Source organism: Sciurus carolinensis, chromosome 8 (assembly GCF_902686445.1).
Source record: "Sciurus carolinensis chromosome 8, mSciCar1.2, whole genome shotgun sequence".
Taxonomy (NCBI): Eukaryota; Metazoa; Chordata; class Mammalia; order Rodentia; family Sciuridae; genus Sciurus; species Sciurus carolinensis.
Genome location: NC_062220.1, coordinates 40013662 through 40034650, shown reverse-complemented (window position 1 = coordinate 40034650; position 20989 = coordinate 40013662). Strand labels below are relative to the sequence as shown.

Genomic DNA, 20989 nt, shown 5'->3' with positions numbered 1-20989 from the left:
TGCAAATACATTTTAAAGTATTCTTATGAGTGAAGAAAATCTTTGCCTAATTTGATTTTGGAAAACAATAGCATTGTCTTCTTTCTATTCTGCCCATAAATTGTAGTAACATTTGTATATTATGTATATTCAAAAGGTAGCTTGAAGTAGAACTGTGTCTAAATGTCTGAATAAAAGGTCATTATTCCATATTTCTGGGCTGATTAAAATATAATGTTGCTCATGGTGCTCCGAAGCTGGGCATCATCCAAGTTAGATTAACTGTCAAGTATCTTAGTAAGACATTTCTTAATTACTCTCTCTCCTTATCCATATTTTTTCTTGGATGCACCATTCCCATGAGATTCTCTGACCCCATTGATACTCTTTGGTATTTTTATCCCTTTGAACAGGGACATCTAGACCCAGAAACTTTGTGTTATGTTGTATTATAAAAGGATTGTGTTATGGTTTAGATATTAGGTGTCTCCCAAAAACTCATGTGTGAGTCAGTATAAGAAAGTTTAGATGTGGAAGCAGGGCATGGTGGCACATGACTGTAATCCAAGCTGCTTGGGAGACTGAGACAGGAGGATTTCAAGTTCAAAATCAGCCTGAGCAACTTGGTGAGACCCTAGGCAACTTAGTGAGACTCTGTTTCAAAATATTAAAAAAGGGCTGGGGATGTGGCTCAGTGGTTGTGTCCCTGGATTCAATCCCTGGTACAAAGAGAAAAAAAAAAAAAAAGTTTAGAGGTGAAACAATTGATCCATGCATAATCCCCTGATAAGAATCAATTGAATGGTCACTAATGGCAGTAGGCTGTGGCTGGAGGAGGTGAGTCATTGGGGTGTGCCTTTAGGGTAGACATTTGTCCTTGGTGAGACGAGAAGCCCCCCTCTCTCTGTTTCTTGGTGGTCAGGTCCTGACCTGCTTTCCTCTGCCATGCCCTTCTGCCATGATGTTCTGCCTCATCCGGGTCCAGAGCAATGGAGCAAGCTGTTTAGGAAGTGAGACCTCTGAAACAACGAGCCCAGCATAAACTTATCCTCCTCTAAAATTGTTCTTGTCCGGTCTTATGGTCACAGAAGCAAAAAAGCTGACTAAAACAGTATGTGGTATGTGAAGAGAACTGTGATCTCTCTTGTAGGTTATATCTTAATCTATGTAACAATTACTTGATTTGATCAGAGGCTTAAGGGAGAAGAGAACTCAATCAACCCAACCACTGCTCTACAGGGTTTCTCCTCTGAGAGTCCATCTTGTTAACACTGTGGGAGTATTTCCGTTCTCTTTACATGGCTGAAGTGTATGTGGCCGTGCACCATGACATCTGCAGAAGTAGTAACTGAAGTAGGAGAATTCAAAGATCCACAACTTGTCTTACATTAAGAAGTGCGCAGAGTGTGTTATGATATCCATGTTTCATACTGTGAACTTTTAGAATAACATCACACCTTGCTCATTGAGGATGATTTGGAAAATCTTAAAAGAGCAGTCTGTCCCTCAATCTCTGAAATAAAGCAAAGAGAATGAGAAGCAGAATGAGAATTAGGAGGAGGAGAAAGAAGAGGGAGAAGAGGGAGCATAAAGATGATAACAAGATGATGATGTTAACTATTAGTTCTAATTTATGCTTTAAGCCCAAGAAGAATAAGTCAGAGTTGCTCTGGCGATCATCAATTTGATCCAACATTATTAATATGATTCAGCAATAATATGATGTAAACATGCAACATAACTTAGTAGATGAGTATATTCAAGAGACTTTTTGAGGAGAAAAAGCATCAGTTAGCATTTGAAATCTAATAACAAAATCAAATGAATTTAGTATATTACCTTGATCAACAGTTTTCAGCTTTAATGAGATTTTGCATTCTTGATCAAGCTCAGTAAATTCAGAACAAACAATAGGAATTGTGCTCTCTATCCTCAACTGGTATTCTTTCCCATCTTCTGATATAGTACTTGATTCAGGATGTAACTGGTGTAGCAATATATGGAATGTTATGTTAAAGCAATTTGTTTTAAAATATATTTTTTAAAGCACATTATTTTCTTAACAGCTTCTCTTCTGCTAAATGAGATGGTGATAACTTAAGCACTGGAATTTTTTTAAACTAAATAAGATCATTTAAGACAAAATCAAATAAAACATTAAGTTGCATGAAGAGGAATACATGGAGTTGCTGCACCCCTGGGTTTAGACAAAATTTGACTCTCCAACACATGTTGGGCAAGTCCTGTCTAAGCCTGCCTTAGTGTCTCTGATGGTGATGGGCACTGGAGAATGGAGAAAAACCAGAATCCTATTTTCTTAAACTTGTTTTCTGTTATAACAATGGAAGGGTTTGGTTATTTTCAGGGATTTACACTCACCACCTTAAATGAAAATTTAGTTATATTTTTATATGTAAATCAAGTGACTGTTGTCACCTGAAATATCTCAACTCTCAAGATATTTATGTTTCTGCTTTCCACAGATAGACTTAATGAGTACTGCTGCAACCTAATCCAGTTCACAGGTAAATTTTTTTTTTTTTTTTTTTTTTGTATGTGGGGAATTGTTTTATTCAGCCTCAAGTCTTGGTTAGGTCTCAAAAGAGATGTATTTAAGTACTGACTATTCTCTCTCTTAGCTTAATTAGAAACAGTACTGAGGGCTGACCACAGACCCTTGACCTTGTCTGTTGAGTGAATACCAATGCAGATCAAAAGCCCTTGTGTTGACTAGGTCTGAGTTCCTCCTCCCTGCCCACTGTGGAAATGCTATTCTGACAATGCAGTCCACTCTTCTTTTCTGGTTCCTGCTGGGTAACGTGAATGCTATTAAAAAAAAAAAAAAAAAAAAGTACTGTTCTCTCAATCTTTTTTCCAACTTGTCTTTGAACTTGGAATGACTGTAGGTCAAACTCCAGATCTTTGATTGAGACCTCCCAGATGCATTGTTCTTGCCTGCTTGAACCTCTTGAGATTGTTCCATGCCTGCTACCACTCCTGATTTCCTGTCACCTCTGCTCACCTGTTGTTAGACCTTAGTGCTACCAGCAATAATTAAATATATTGCATTGTTAATTTAGCCCAATCACTACTAAATATTGATGTGTTAACTTTTAGTTAAATGAGAGAATGAATTATGGGAATACAGCCTTTTCTTTAATTAGAGCTGTTATTTATTTTTTTTTTAAGCTATAAGAGCTTGAATTATGATAGTTTAATTTGTGAAGTTTTAGTGTTATGTTGGTGCAAAAGTGACACATGTTGGGTAGAAACCATACTTTGAATTTTGAGTTTTGTTCTCTTCCCAGGCAAGCAATATGTGTGTTGCTGTGCAGTGACAGTGACCCAGTCACCAATGTGATCAGGAGAGTAAGTAACTAATACCCTACCATACACAGTCTTGCTAAGCTATGATGTTAGGCAGGTTAGCTGTATTAAATGCATTTGTGACTTAACATTGTTTTGGGGGGTACCAGGGATTGAACTCAAGGGCACTTGACCACTGAGCAACCACCCCAGCCCTATTTTGTATTTTATTTAGAGACAGGGTCTCACTGAGTTCCTTAGCACCTCACTTTTTTTTTTTTTTTTTTTTTTTTTTTGTGGTGCTGGGGATTGAACCCAGGGCCTTGTGCTTGCAAGGCAAGCACTCTACCGACTGAGCTATCTCCCCAGCCTAGCACCTCGCTTTTGCTGAGGCTGGCTTTGAACTTGCAATCCTCCTATTTCAGCCTCCCGAGCCACTAGGATTATAGGTGTGCACCACTGCACCCAGCTAACATTATTCTTAACATTATTGTGATGAGTTCCTTAGGAGGTAATACCATGGTAAGTTGAAGAGCACCTCTATGTATCAACCTTAGTTCATTAACAGGGGTTCTCAAACTTTGTTGTGCCTTAGAATTGTTGAAGTTATTCCTCAAAAATAAAGACTCCTGAGTCTTATCTCTCAGACTCAGTCAGAAACCATTATGAACAGATCACAACTTGAGGAAATAGTTTCAGAGGGATAATCTTTCTGATTCATCCCCTCTGCTACATACCTTAATGCCTGCAAAAAATTCCTGGCTTTCGATGGTTAAACTTTGTACATGTGGTTTCTCCAAGAAAAAGACAGATGCACTACAGAATATCTACAAATGCAGTAACAAATAATCATTTAGTAAAAAAATTATGAGGAAAATGTGTATAAATTATTATCTTTAAATTCTTAATTTAATTCTTGGTAGATAGATAAAAGAACTAAGTACTTTAAATACTTCCCTGAAATTTGAGAAAATTTCACCATTATAAAATATTACTCATTCAAACCTCAACATAAACTAAAGTGTAGTAGGCTATTTATCTAAGATGTATTTGAAAGTAAATAAACATGATATCATCATTAAAAAAATTAAAATCGTTTTCCAAAATATAAGAATATAATTTTAAAACCTGGAAGAGATATACAGTTACAAAGATTCATCAATAATAATCAGCATGTTGCTAAAAAGAGATATGCATATATAATCACTAAGACTATATTACTGAGTCATCTAGTTATCACTGGAATTAGGGAAACTTAGTGTTTCATATTCTGGAAACAAAAATCGACTTCACATATATTTTAAATTCTGTGTTTGAACAATCAATACATACATTCATGAAAAGAAAAGAAAATCCAGTTCTTGTTAACATACCCTGTCTCCAAGTCTGAGATTTATGCCATCAAGTTCTAAAAGAGAGAATGCCTGAACTGTGGTCTCTTGTTTCAGCTCCTCTTTAATTTCTTGAGAAGAAAGCCTAGACCAAGCTATAAGAAATCCCACTGAGTTGTTTGTAGGGGAAACATCAAAAGCACACCTACAGAAGAGCCTGGACTCAATCAGCTCCACCACAACCTCTGGCCTTCCTGGCGGTGGAGGTGGCAATGAGGCCAGCGGCTGACCTGGTGGGAGAAGAAGCATAATTTCTAGTTGAGCATCTTGAAGAAAAGACTAATCACACAAAGGCTATAACTTCAGGATTTATCTTAAGAAAAAAAATAATAAATTCAGAAAAATGACTATTTTCTAGTAGTCAACAAAGTAACACATATTGACAAATGAATGATCACATAAGTATTGACTGACAGCAGAGTCACTTAAATCATCAAGCTTGTATTATTGAATGTTAAATGTCTGCTTTTGAAAAGTCTGGCTCTTGAAAATTAATTTACATTCTTTTAGTCAATTATCTTTTTCAAAAAGACATAACAAAATTCAGATTTTATACATTATAATTCTTTGTTATAAAGAAAAGTAGTTACTAAGTAAACTCAAATGACTTTCTTTTTTTACTCTTATAATACACTCTTATAATGCAACTTTTCAATGCTTTTGGTTGAAAGAGATGTTCATTGGGGTGTTAGTTCTGTCGGTGAAATATATCAAGTTCTAAACAATAGTCTTATTTTTTTCATTTTTCTGAGGCTAACAATATTTGAAAATTTTTCTAGGAACTCATATGAAGAGTTTACAATTTATTTTTTTAAAATTCTGGCCATTTACAAAATTAAATTGGAGAATTTAAGTGTTTGAAAAAGAAAATTAATTTTATTTTTCTGAGTGAGAAATTCTAAAAATATGTTCTAAAACTATTTTGAAATGTGCAAATTATTTTTGTTATATATATTATAATTTTATGACAACCACAAAACCAATCTTTCAACTCTGTCATCTAGATTTTGGAACCTTGCAGGAGAGCTTCTTTTAAAGTCTCTTCTGTAGGGAAAATATACTTTCAGATATTTGAAAGTGTCATTTTGTTAGATACCATATTCCAAAGCCCCAAAGACAAATGAATTATTTTCAAATTAATTAACAAATATTTTGCGAAACATTTTAAACATTAAGCCAAGTCAGCATATTTATATTCAATATTGAATATTTATATTCAATATGTTACTTCCCCAAGTTATATACAATTTTGTATTGTATGTGTTTTCCAATTAATAGCATAAACATTTTGAATAACACAAGAAGTAGCTGAAAATTAATTTTATTCAAGAAAAAAGTGATTTTACTTTAAGAATATAATAAAGAAACTCCATACCTACTATAAAGATTAGCCAAATTATTATACTTCATGCTTACTGCTACTAAGGGATATTACTTTATTCTTCTATGAACTTATATCAGAGGGCCTATTTAAACGGTCTTTCAGATATAGTAATTTATTTGAAGAATACTAGAAAAGGGGGCTGGAAAATCTATTTGTAATTGTAATAGTTATATGGAAAACCAATTCAGGGCTTTATTTTAAGAATTACTGTAATAACTTTTTTGTTTATTTGTTTTAAAATTTTTATTGGTACATTATAATTATACTTGTTAGTGGGATTTGTTGTTACATATTCATACGTGCACACAACATAATAGATTTTTTTGTAAAGTTTTTTTAGTTGTCAATGAACCTTTATTTTATTTATTCTAAGGTACTTAGAATTGAGCTCAGTGCCTCACACATGCTAGGCAAGTGCTCTACCACTGAGCTACAACCCCAGCCCCAACATAATAGATTTTTAAAAGACAAAGCAAATTAATTTTTAGACCTGGCACTTTGAACATTATATTATCTATCCTGATTTATTTTATCTCATTATAATTTATTTCACCATATAAATCACCTTTGTTAATTCTATTAACATTATATTCATTTTAGAACATCACATTTGACTAGAGTGCCCATGAAAAGGCTGTTTGAATAAATGTTTTAATTTTTGCCCATCCTATAGATATGTCATATATTTTGTTATTTAGACTATTTTAGAGTGATTTATTTTAAAAATATTATAACTAGAGGATTTCTTAATATTTGAAATAACTTTAGGACATTAAACAAAAATAGCAAATAAAAAATATAGATTGAAAGGAGGAGAATATTGACTACCAATAATACCTTTAGTGTTGACCTTTCAAAACTTGTTTGGTACAAATGCTATCTTCCTAGAAAACAAAATTGTTTTTTAAAATTCTTTTTAGATATGTATGACAATAGAGTGATTTTGACATATTATACATACACAGAGTATAATTTATTCTAATTAGGTTCCCATTCTTGTGATTGTACATGATGTGGAGTTGTATATTCCTATATGAACATAGGAAAAGTTAGGTCCAATTCATTCCACTGTCTTTTCTATTCCCATTCCCCCTCCCTTCCCTTCATTCCCCTTTGTCTAATCCACCGAAATTCTATTCTTCCTCCCCACGTTGTATGTTAGCATCCACATATCAGAGAGAGCATTTGGCCTTTGGTTTGGGAGAGGTTGACTTATTTTACTTAGCATGCTAGGTTCCAGTTTCATTCATTTACCTGCAAAAGTCATAAAGTCATTCTTTTTATGGCTGAGTGATAGTCCATTGTTTATATATACCACATTTTTTTTATCCATTCATTGGTTGAAGGCACCTAGGTTGGTTCCATAGCTTAACTATTGTGAATTGAGCTGCTATAACCGCTGATGGGGCTGCACCACTGTAGTATGTTGATTTTAAGTCTTTTGGGTATACACAGAGGAGTGGGATAACTGGGTCAAATGGTGGTTCCATTCCAAGTTTAGAAAACAAAATTGTACACAGATTGTATTGCATAATCTGATTTCTTAGCTACAATATACCAAGAACATCTACTAATTTCAAAGAACACACCTCTACATTTTAATGGTGTTTGCAGAACCCTATGTCATTACCTGCACATCAGAAATTTTGAGTCAATCAATGGTTATTAGATATTTGCATATTTATTTTCTCATTATTAGGAAAAAAACTCTTATAAATATTGGGTGTGTACACGTCACTGAATAGATCTTGAAGATGGATTTTTGGAAATAAGAATCATAGCACAAATACATGTGGGTTTTCAAGAATGTTGAGATAAATTACCAAATTTTCTCATGAAGAATTCTACCAACGTTTATGTTTTCTTAATTCTTTGTACTTCTGCCCACTCTAGAAATATATCTTAAAATCACAAAAAAGTAATTTTTATATTTGATATGTACCAGACTATGGCTTTGTCAAATGTTAGTATAATTCAACATTTAAAGTCCCAAAACGTAAGTACTTGTCAACATCACTAGTTCATAAATACATTATTAAAACACAAAATGGTTATACTCACCAACACAGTTCCCTTCAATTTCTATTTCTTCTGGACCACATGTGTGTAATTTTGCATCAGAAATAGCTGCAAAAGGTTAAGGTTTTATATTTGTTTATTCAACTGGGCATAAAGATAAAAATCTACATATATCCAAGATGAAAATTTCTTGGAGAAATATGTTTTAATATGACTAAGACTTTCTTAGTTGTTCTCTCTGGGTTTCTTTAGTTTTTCATAATAAAAATTTCTCCCCAAAGATAAGATCAAATGAAAATAAGGAATTATAGTTCAAAACAGTCATAGCTTTTGTATCTTGTTTCCTAAATTTGAATCTGCATTATTAAATAATGAAACACACTGACAGTACCAAAACCTGATGAGGATGTGGAGCAACAGGAACTCTCACACATTACTGGTTGGAAATGCACAATGGTATGGTAACTTTGAAAGACAGTTTGGTAGTTTCATATAAAACTAAATATACTCTCATTCTAATATAGCAATGGTGCTTCCTGGAATTTACTCAGAAGAGTTAAAAACTTATTTTCACACAAAAATTGGAACATGGATATTTATCAGTTTTATTCATAATCATCCAATTTATATTTTTTTGCAGTTAACAATTTTAGTTTTGTATTTTCGCAATATTTGCTTAACCTAGGAACAAGAGTATTTTTACCTGAAAGAGAAAATACTCCATAGAAGTTTTATATTTTTAGCTTTTACATTTTTGTCCATGATAATTGTAAGGGTATTTTTTGTATTTTAACAAGAGATGTGGGCTAAAGTTTCTTGCATATGAATATATTTTTGCATGTATTGAAAATGCAATTCTTCTCCTGTAGAATTGGTTATGTTCCTGTGTTGAATATCAAGTAACTGTATTACTCCCTTTATGGATTCTATTCTTTTTCATTGATCTACCTGTTTATCCTATTGTAAATACACACTATTTTATTGTAACTTTGGAATAAGTTTGAAAGTCAGGTAGTATAAGTTGTCCAACTTGTTACCTTATCAAAATAGTTTTGAGTATTATAGGTACTTTTTGTTGCCATGTGAATTTTAGAATGAACCTGTCAATTTCCACAAGAAAAATTATTGAGATATTTATCAGGACCATTCTAGAACTAAAAATTAGTTTGTAAAGAACTGACACATTAACATTGAGTCTTTCAATCCATAACAGTTTCTCTCTCCATTAAACTTAGGTTTTTATAATTTTTTTCAGAGAAGTTTTATAGTTTTCATTGTACAGGTCTTGAACATCTTTTGTTAGATTGATTCCTAAGTGTCTCATGTTTTTGGTACTATAATTGGTATGTTAGATGAATTTTCTGATTATTCACTGCTATTATAAAAAATGCAAATGATTTTCACATGTTGATCTTTTATCCTTCAACATTGTTAAACTCACCTCCAGTAGCTATTTTATAGATTCCCCTGGAGTTTTTTGAAAATAGATAACATGATTATATTCATGACGTTATAGTTCCAGAGTTTTCTGCTCTTGTATATCTACATTTGGTTTTAGTTTAGAGTATGTTGGCTTCACAGAAGTTCAGAAGTATCTCCTCCTCTTCTTTTATGCAGAAGAATTTATGTAAAAATGGTATTATTTCTTCCTTATATGTTTACAAAATTGACATCGATAACCATCTGGGCCTGAGATATTCTTTGTGGAATGAATTTTAACTAGAAATAAAATTTCTTTAATAGATATAGGACCATTGAGGTTATGTGTTTATGTTTAATGATTTTTGATTGTCAGCATATTTTAAGAAATTTGTCTATTTCATCTAAATTATCAAATGCATTGGCATAGAGTTGTCCATAATAATTCTGTTTTGGTTTAAGCTTTTATAGTTGTAAAATCTTTAGTTGCATCACCTCTCTTATTCATGACATTGTGTTTGTTGTAGTTGCTTTTGATTGTGGTGGTAGTAGTGGTGTGTGTGTGTATGTGTGTGTGTGTGTGTGTGTGGTGCTAAAATTGACCCAGGACTTTGTACATGCTAGGTTTTACCACTGAACTGTATACCCAGTCCCAAGATTGTTTTTCTTTACTGATCAGACTGGTCAGAGAATTATTAATTTTATTGAATGTCTCAAAAGATCCAGTTTTTGATCTTATTGCATTTTCTTGTTCTTTCTGTGTATTGTATCTCATTGATTTCTATTTTGATCATTTCCTTTCATCTGTTTAGTCTGAGTCTCATTTATGCTTTTTCTTTTAGTCTCTTAATATATAAACAAATATTGAATTTATGATTCTCTGGTCTTTCATTATAGATGCTTAGTGGGTTTTAATATAATTAGCTTTAATTTTTCCTAATATACTAATTTTCTTAATTTAGAGCTCAGAATGTGATTTATATGGTAAGTGTTGCACATCCACTTGGAAAGAATGGTTGTGTGAAGTCTCTTTACATGTCATTTAGATCAAGTTCATTGATAGAGATGTTCTAGTCTCCATTTTCACTGTTTCTGTTTTTATATGCTCAATCAATTATTTATATGCTCAATCAATTATCTATAATAATTATAGATTTGTCTGTTTCTCCTTACAAAACTCTCAGTTTTGCTTCACATATTTGAAATCTGTTATTAGATGCATACAATTATGTCCTCTTATTGAGCTGATCATTTTATCATTCAGAAATGACCTTTGTTTTCCCTGGTAATATCCATTGGTCTGTAATACACCTTGTCTAATATTAATATAGTCATTCTAGATTTCTTGTGATTAGTGTTACCTAGGTATATTTCTATCCTTATATCTTTTAACTCATTTTCTCATTTGAAGTATTTCTCTAGATAGCCTATAGTTGGATCTTGCTTTTTAATCCAATCTGACAGAACAAACTGCAGAGCTCCCTCAATGATCAGAGCTCTCTGCCCTTTCATACAGGTCTGTGCTTTGCCTCACTCACCGGGATCCAACATCTTGGTACTGTCATCAGTCTGTGCACAGCATACTTACTGCCTTAGGACCTGTCACCTGCTGTTGTTGCTTTTTGAGATGTTTTTCCCCTTACAGTTTGACCATGAACTGTTTACCTGTCAGCTGTCAGCATCAATGCCACTTCATCAGAAGAGGTTTTCTCTAGTGACACGGCACTGCAAATTATATTTGTCCCCAACCTCAAGCATTCTCTTCTACAGCAAATTTTAATCTTTCCATTCATTACTATTAATTGCAGTTACTAACTGCACAAATATTCTGTACATACTCAGGGACTACATTTATTTTGTCCACCTCTCTATATTCCCTGTATAGTAAGGACCTGCCTCACTGGCTGGAAAATAAACATGATTCCACTATATATATCTCCATTATATAGATATACATGTAAACATGAAATAATTTGTGTATTATTATTATTGTAGAACACTGCCAGTAAATATGTTTGAACTAGAAAATTTTGTACTATACATTTTTTTATCTTATTAGTCACCACTAACTTTATTTCTTTTATAAAGATAGAACTACTATTGGGAAATAAATGATAAAATAAATCCAAATGATTTCATTTACTATTAATTTTACTTGTATTCCAAAAACAAAATAAGAAAATATTTTGATGACATTATCTTTCTTACTTGGTCTCTATTATCACATAGAGTAGACAATAATGCCTTACTTCCTTACAAGTTTTGACTAATGATGATATATTTACAAGAAATTTTGAAAATAATATGGCGGTAAAAATAAAATGGAAAACTGGGATGTTTGACATGGTTTTTATGAAAAAAGAATGAGTTACAAACCTGCAAAATATTAAAATTGTTATTTTGTTAAATGTCAATTCAAATAGATATCTAATTGAGAAAACTCTTCATGCTGGTATTAAGAAACAGATTTCCTGAGGTAAAGATGATAAAACTTTAAAGAAGTTCATTTTTCTAACAATACTGGTTCATATTCTACATCTATGATGAGTAAGATGATTTTTGAGATTGAACATTTAGTATGTCTAATTTAGTTATTAAAACTCAAAATAAGGTTTTATTTTAACTACTCTAATACTTGAATAAATACTTTATTTGTTTTGCTGTATGTATTTTATTTAGGGTTTGTTAGTTTGGGGACTCTAACAACTTCAAGATGGAAATGGAAATGTTTATGTGTTACCGATGTAATTAAATACTGTTTGCTGAATCAAATGTTTACCTAATTTGATAACTCTGATCTGCAGCAGTACCTCCCAGCATTTTTCAGTCTCCTACATATGATATGGTTGGGCCCAGATAACACACCACAGGTTAGTTTCTTTCCCCAATCAGTGATACATGAGTACATTCATCCTTCTAGAGAAACTAGGATAAATTCCCAAGTTATCAGCTTCATCATTGTATAACCAATAAGTAAAAAAAAAAAAAAGTGTCATGATGTAGTGTCTTTCTGTTTTGAGCTTCTTGCATCTGAGGGGTTTTCACTAGTTCTATTAAATAATAGATCTAGTTATAATTTATTGAATCTCTATTTTATTCAAAATACCAAGTCATGATACCCTGATGAAAAGGACACATTTTCTCTTTTCAAAGAGTTCCTAAGTCATAATTGAGTAGAGAGAAAAAGGAAACAAAATGTTTCATTAAGCTCAATCATCTTGGGTGAACTTCACACTAGTATGTTCTGTGCACTCCAAGCAAGGGTCCCTATTCCATGACATCCTAAATGAACAGCATGGTCAGAGTCAGACTCATGAGTCTGGTTTAAATTCTTTATCTGTGCATATTATGTCTCCTCTTGGATAACAGGCCTAATAGAACTTGATTATCCTCTCTCCAAAATTTAAAGCTTACACCCCACCCAAGTAACTCAAGCAAAAATCCTAGATACTGTTCTTGAGTTCTCTCTTTCCTTTTCCCATATTCAGTTCACAAGGTCTGTCTGAAAATGACACCTAGTTCAAGCAATTCCCCCACCCATCTGCTTTAAAACATCACCATTTCTCTATGGAATTAATGCAACAGCCTATTGACATCTTCCTTCAGGAATAATGCGCTTTTAAATTCAATCCCAAGAGCATATTATTTACCTATTTAAAAGTCCCTAAGACTTACACTGTAGTTATGACTCAATCTACGTTTTTATCCTGAACTGAAGACCCTATAGCTACTGCCACTTTCTTGCTTCTCTGACCTCATCTCCAAGGACAATCTACTTGCTCTGTTCTTGGCCACATTTCCTCCTTCAGTTCTCTGAACTGCCATCTTCATACCTATCTAAGGACATCTGCATTTGCTGTTCTTTCTACTGGAAATGTTTTACACCCATAGTTTTTCATGGCTGCCATTCTCCTAATTCAGATGTCAGCTCAAATCCATCACCTGTTCAGAGAAGATTTCCATAGGTATCCTTTATGATAACATGCCTATGCCAACCCATTCCTATTGCATTCACCAGTTTTCTTTATTTCATAACATATTAATTTCCAAAATATTTTTTTTGTTTTTTGATCAACATTTTAGTTTAGAATAACTTTAGAATCACAGAAAATATTTTAATAAGTAACTTAGAGTTTTTCTATACATCCCTTATCTATTTTCTGCAAATTTTAACATATTAGCAAAACCATGATACATTTATCAAAGCTAAGAAATTGACTTTAGGATTATTCTCTTAAATAATCCAAAGACTCTTTTTCTACTGATTCCCTTTTCTGTTCCAGTGTCCAATCCAAGATATCATATCAAATTATTTGTCGAGTTTTACTACAATTTATGACAGCTTCTCACTCTTGCCTGGTTTCTCATAATTTTGACATTTTTGAGATACACTATTCAGGTGTTCTGTAGAATGTTCTCTAACATGAATTTATATGAATTTTCTTGTGCTTAAACTAGGGGTATGGATTTGGGGGAAGAAGGCCAAAAAAGAGTAGTTCCCTTTTTAATGACTGTTATCAGGAGATACATGATATCCACATGCTTTATCATTAGTGAAGTTAACTTTCATCAAATGTAGGATCTGCCAGGTATCTCCACTGTAAAATCATAATTTTTCCTTTCCATACACTATTATTTGCAAGTAAGTCACAAAGTCTGGCCCACAATCAAAATGAGGAAAATAAAGCTTCATCTTCTAAAGTGGAATGAAAGCTAAAAATATTATTTGCAATTCTTCTTTAAGAAAGCTTTGTCTTCTTTCCTATATTTATTTCTCTAATCATGTACTTATATAGTAAATGAATATTTATAGTAAATGGATGTTAATTTATATAGTGAATGGGTATTCATTTTATTCTTTAAGAGTTATACTCAGTTTGTTTTTATTTTTATATATTGTCTGAGGGATTTCAGCAGGATATAAGTTCCATGAGGACAGAGAGCTAATTTGTCTTATTCATCACTGTAACCCTAACTTCCTAGAACTGGATAAACAGTCAACAAATATTGGTGAATAAAAGATTAAGTGAGATAAAAACTAGATGAAATAATACAAAATCCAGATTTTAATATCTCAGCATCCTTGATCCTTTAATTAGAGAGGAAAGGAGTGTAAGGAAACTAAAGAATTTTTAAAACACTTGATGACTATGTGCAGTGGGAATAAGGTCAAGAGCCTCCTTTGATACTTGCATATCAGCATATAGTTTTGAGCACTTTAAGATCTTAGTCAAGAATCCTAAATGAAACTTGCCAAAGTAAACAAGAAATTTAGCTTCAGTTTAGCAATAATGGTAGACAAGTCTCTTACTGGGATTTGCAGTAGTTCTATACCACTCAACCAGAGACTGGCACAAATGCACCCACCCACAGTTCCATGATTAGCAGTTCATGTGTATTACTGCTATTTTCTTACCTTCTGCACAATAGCCCATGCATCCCTGAGTGGGTTGTAGTAAGTACACATAAAATTGCCCACAGTTTCGTACTGACACTGGGATTTGAAAGAGACAGCAGTCTTTTGTAGTGCTAAACAAAAACTGCCATGTGGCACAAGCTGTCAGTTGCTTGATCTCCCCAGGAGAAGGCAGTGTTTCTGAATCTCTCAGAGAAAGCCAGATCGGGGCCTGAGTTCCACAGTGGTTCATCTTTTGCATCAGAGAAAACAAAAATTGAATATCCAATTTATTTTCATATAGATACATCAACTTTGCATTTCTTTTAAACAATATTGAAAATATTAAATTATCAATCATTTAAAAATGTAAGGTGTACCTGTACTTACTATAAAAGAAAAATTAATTTTAATTTACTACAAATGCTTTTATTTACTACTTTAATACTAAATTTAAAATAAATAGATTTATTCTATTTATAACATTCATATTGTAAAAAAGAGAAATTCCAAGTCAGATAACTTATTTAAATAGCTTGATGAACATTCTAAAACAAGGTAAGTCAATCTGAAGTAATCTTAACATATAACACAAAGAAAAACTGATCTTGGAAATTTCTTGCTAAATAGCTGGAAATAGAATATGTAAGAAGCTGATGCAGAGTTCAAGATGCAAAAAAATCAGAGAAGGAAGAAATTGTTCAAAATCTAATGAGGGACAAATTATTTAGCAATTTGAGAAAAAAAATGAAGCTAAAAGCTCACATGAAACCTACTGTAAAAATTACTTCTAGTTTGAAAAATAGAAAACTAACAAAGGAAAAATAAGAAGAAACTGTATGATTTGGGAAGAACTTACTAAATTCATGACCTAGACAAGGCACTCAACACCCTTCTCTTTTGTATGAAGGGATATTAGTTCCTACCTAAAGTGCTGTACTGAAGTGTAAATGAAGCAAAGTACATAACATGAGGTCTCCCTAGCAATGATGCAATACTCATTAAACAGACTGTAATTCCTAATCTTATTATTTCCTGGTTTAAAAGCAAAGAAAAAAGCATAAAAGAAAGATTGTTAGATATGATTTAATAATAATGTAAAAATATAAAAATATAAAAAATATAAAATAAATAAGTTAAAGGAGAAAATTATTTGTAAATAGTATTATATTTAGTATGCTGCATTATTTATTGTTAAACTATTTTACTTCTTGACTTATTTTAACCATATTATTATTCATCTAAAATTCTAATGCCACAAATATACAATTCACAAAAATAATACAGATGTCTAATGCATTAGAATATTTGGTATTGGAAAAGGCACGTCTATCTACTTCTATGGGAATTAAAAATTAGCATTATGTTTTATTTATGTGCTTATATTTTTTATTTAGGTGATGGGGGTTTAACCCAGGGGGCTTTACCCCTAAGCTTTTCATTACCCCAACCTTTTTCATTATTTATTTTGAGACAGAGTCTCACTAAGTTGCTTAGAGCCTCAATAAGTTGGCGAGGCTGACTTTGAACTTGTGATCTCCCTGTCTCAGCCTCCCAGGTAACTGAGATTATAGACTTGCACCACCATGCCCAGCAGCATCATGTTTAAATAACTGTGTGTATCAAAGGCCTCAAAAATACATTAACCTTCACTAAATTTACTTATAAAAATAAATCTTACTAAACACACTAAAATGATGACAATGACATTTGCTAAAATTATAGAATTAATTACTAAGGCAAAATTATGAATGAGCACATATATGGCAATAGCTTAAATAAATATGGCATGTGCTTTTATAGAATATTATTTTAAAACTGATGTAAACAATTCATAAATGGAACATACTAATCCTATAGCTATAGCTGAAAAAAGTATTTTATACACTTGAACATAGAGCATAACCTAGAAAACAATACACATAAGAGAAAGGAAAAGCAAAATGTTAATAATAATTATGACTGTGTGGGATTGTGAATAAGTGCTGTTCCATTCCTATCCTTTCTTTATTTCCTTAATATTCTAGAATGCACATGTGTTACTCTAAACTCACAAATAGAAATTTATTTAAATAGACATATTATCCTGTAAGGAAAAATAAAATACTATTGAGTCTCTACTTGAATGTTCTAAATCCTTGGTTCAAAAAGGGAATGAGGGGCTAGGACAAGGAACACTTCTCCACGGGGCACAGGAAAACCATTTCTCCTTTACAGTTCAGTGAGATTCTAGGATCATTTGTAGTTAGTTCAGTCAAAGAAAAAGCACAAATATTTAAGAATGTAGTGAATTTCCTCCAACTTTCTTGAAGGTTATTTTTAAATTCTGACTTTTTAGCTACCTATAAATGAAATGTCACAAAAGGGACAAACAAGTAAGCGGAAAAAAGAAATGTCCTAAGTTGAAATGAAAAGTCTTTAAAATATGAAAGTCTTTTCTGAGGTCTTTTTAGAGCTTAAACAGAAAAGGAATTCCTGCTTCTGCATTAATTTGCAAAATGTGGATACTGATAGGCAAAACAAATCTTCTGCTGAGACATAATCCTGTATGATATGGTCTCACATTAAGTGTTAAACAGTAGTTGCATGTCCTCTAGGTCAAACTAAAAATTACTTTTAAGAATGAAATCACACCCAATGCAGTAAGATTATATACAGTAAAATCATAAGTGATGAGAGCACCTTTAGTAACTTGACAAGTGTGACATGGATGTGTTTCTTGAACATTTCAGAGTTTGTATTAGTTACCTATCACAGCTGAACACTTGCTTTTGCCTGGACTCTGTTGGAGGCTTGTGATAGGGGAAGAGGCTCATGCTACACAATGTGCAGCCTCCTCCCAGGTATTGACTTTAGTTATGTGATTCAAACTCTGCCTGTGTGCACACCTTTAAAATGAGGTAATTCTAGTTTCCTTGAAGTCTCACTGAGAGATATGGTGGGGCTACCTGCATGATCATGTCCACCAGTGCAGGGAATGCATGAGCTGCAAAATATATGTCAAGTTCAAATCTTCCTCTCCATTTTGATCCTATAACTGGGGAGGTTGAGGCAATGGATTTAGTTTAAAGAGATTCAGACTTAATCTCATTCCTAGGTCATATGGTTAGAAATGTGGTAGCAATAGCAGGAGCTGAACAGCAAGGCTAACTGGTCAAAAGTGTCACAAGTAGAGATGACGTCTACATCATGATAGCATCTTCAGCTGAATTGCAATGACTGATAAATTAGGGGAAACTTGCATTTGAAAATCACAATTTAAACTAACTGGACTTCTCAGCAGACATTCATGGAAGATCTTGACAAGGACTGCAAGTTGATTGAATAACGCTCATGCTTTGGCATTTATTTTTCTTGTGTTTATTCTTTGAGCCATTTTGGAAGAAAATGAGTTTGTAAAAAAAAAAATCACTTGAGTTAGTTCATTAAAACAAGGCACTACCAGGATGAAAATCATTATATGATTTTTTCAAGAGAGTAAATTTTGTGAAAAGTTAAGTTGCAGAAAAATAAATTTGGTGTGTAAAAGAGTTCAAAAACAGACAAAATTAAACAGTATATGTTTGAAAAACACATTTGTCTGTTCACAAGTGAAGAAAAATGAGGTAGGTTGGCTGCACAAATTGTGGGCTTACAGAAGCCACAGTGGGATGAGGTCAGAGGCTTCCAAGTATTCAATTTGCTGTAGATGCATTTTGTCTGCAGATTGGGCCAGGAAATACTTGGAGATTTCACTGACAGGCTGAGTTTTCTTCAGTCTGGAATTAGAGGTGCTCAGTTTATTGGTTTCAAGCCATCGGAGTCCAATCAAAGCACAAAAACACACAGAATTTACTGTTTGCAGGTTATCTGTTGTTAAGCACGTGATCCCTGAACACTGACTGCCCATGTTCAAAACGTGACTCTTTTATACTGGAAACTGGTAATTGGATGACTCTAGAAGGATTATGCATAAGAATATTGTGTGCTGAACAGTCTGATGAAAAAAATAATCACTGGTACATTTTAAACCAATAGTTATGAAAATTACATAAGATACTGCAGATGCATGGAGCACAACATTATTACCATTACCATTATAATTACACTAGGCTATGCCTTCAAATTACCTCAAGCTAAAAATTAAACTAACATTTCAGCATAGGAAATAAATTGTAGGTAAGAAGATTCAACCCTTATATGAAAATACACATAAGGATTTGAAACCACAGAGAATGTGAGTTGAAGCACCTCAACACATTTAGTTGGCATCTCAGCAGGTCTGTCAAAGAGGAGAAATCGATACCATCCAGAAGAAAGGGAATGATCACAAATCATCTCTTGAGCAGCTGACTGCTGGAGGTACATCGAGTCAAAATGGACACTTCTGTAAGGACTCTGAAGAAACTGGTGGCCCCCAGGAGAGCATTCTGGAGCTAGACAGAAAGATATGTATTTTTATGTAATGTGTTTTGCTCATTGGCATAGTTCAATCTTCAAATAAAATTGATTCCCCAGTACAAAAAAAAAAGCAAATAAACTCACTTTTGCACATAGAGACCATCTGAAATCTGAATCTCTTAAATAAAAGTCAAAGGTGACTTTTCTTGTACTTTCCATAAACACAATAAACAAATCAAGGAAACTCTTTAGAATGTGTTGTTGAGGTGCTTAAACTCTAAGACCTCTATTTTCATTTAATTTGAGCAAGGCAATAGAACTGATTGCTTTTGAATTCGGATATGTTTATTTTGTCCATCTCAAGTCACAGGCCTTACAATGTCAAAATATCATTATGACCCTCCACAAGCAGCTTTCCTCCAAAGTAAATACACAAACCCCAAATTCTACCTGGGCCATATCCTGAAATGCAACAGAGTAAACCAATCTTTTAATGTCGATCACATTTTTGTAATTCGTAAAGCACCTGGTGCAGGAAGGAATACAGTTTTTAAAGTTCATCCTTCCTCCTTCCAGCCCCCATACTGGGGATGGAACCCAGGATTTGCTCAGAGTAGGCAAGAGTTCTACCACTGAGTGCATCCCCAACCACTGAGCAACTTCTCCAGTTTGCCCAAATTCCTCCCTTCTTTCCTTCCCACCTGCCTGCCTCCGTATCTTCTTCCTTACTTCCAACCTATTGAAAGTACCATTTTACTACAAAGAACAAGAAAATGAATGGGGGAAGGAGAGAAAGTTTGAAGAAGAAACAAGAAAAGAACAGAGAGGAAGGAAGAGTTCTGATGTTCTTCAAGGTAACTTGTTTTCTTAGCAGTCTTTGTTTTGACCTGGAAGATACTTTTTCTGCCAAATCCACATAGGCAGAACACAAAGCTCCTCTTCTCAGCAGGAGGAAAGGAGAGAGAACATCAAGCTGCAAAATAATCTTTCTGTTTTTATGCCAATATCAGGCTGTTTTTGTAACTATGCCTCTGTAGTATAAATTATTGTCTGGTATTTGCCTTCCACATCCCTTTTCTTGCTAAGAATTGCTTTTGCTATTCTGGGTATCTTATTTTTCCAAATGAATTTCATGAATGATTCTTCTATTTATCTGAAGAACATCATTGGAAATTTAATAGGATTGAGTCTGTATAACATTTTTGGTAGTATGGCCATTTTGACAACATTAATTCTGCCTATCCAAGAACATGGAAGATCTTTCCATCTTCTAAGGTCTTTTTCAATTTCTTTCTTTAGTGTTCTGTAGTTTTCATTGTAGAGGTCTTTCACTTCTTTTGTTAGACTGATTCCCAAGATTTTTTTTTTTTAGGCTATTGTGAATGGGATAGTTCTCCTGATTCTCTTTCAGTTGATTCATCATTGGTGTATAGGGATGCAACTGATTTATGGGTGTTAATTTTATATCCTGCTACTTTGCTGAATTCAATTGTGAGTTCTATAAGATTTCTGGTGAAGTTTTTTGAGTCTTCTAAATACAGAATTGGCAAATAGGGATAATTTATGCTCTTCTTTTCCTATTCATATTCCTTTAATTTCTTTCTTTTGTCCACTTACTCTCGCTAAGTTTTCAAGGACTATGCTGAGTAGAAGTTGTAAAAGAGGGCATTCCTGTTCTGTTCCAGTTTTTAAAGGGAATGCTTTCAATTTTTCTCC

General features: G+C 33.1%; 1 protein-coding gene across 1 annotated transcript in view; it reads right to left on the bottom strand.

The window, feature by feature from the left end:
* Positions 1–20989, bottom strand: part of Vwde (von Willebrand factor D and EGF domains) — a 70903-nt gene that overhangs the window by 39297 nt on the left and 10617 nt on the right. The window contains exons 2-7 of the mRNA XM_047561686.1: positions 19124–19308; positions 14915–15146; positions 8122–8187; positions 4659–4906; positions 4023–4112; positions 1819–1963 (exon numbers count right to left, since the gene is read on the bottom strand). Of these exons, the coding sequence (XP_047417642.1) occupies positions 1819–1963; positions 4023–4112; positions 4659–4906; positions 8122–8187; positions 14915–15146; positions 19124–19308 (966 nt within the window). The remainder of the gene's footprint in view (positions 1–1818; positions 1964–4022; positions 4113–4658; positions 4907–8121; positions 8188–14914; positions 15147–19123; positions 19309–20989) is intronic.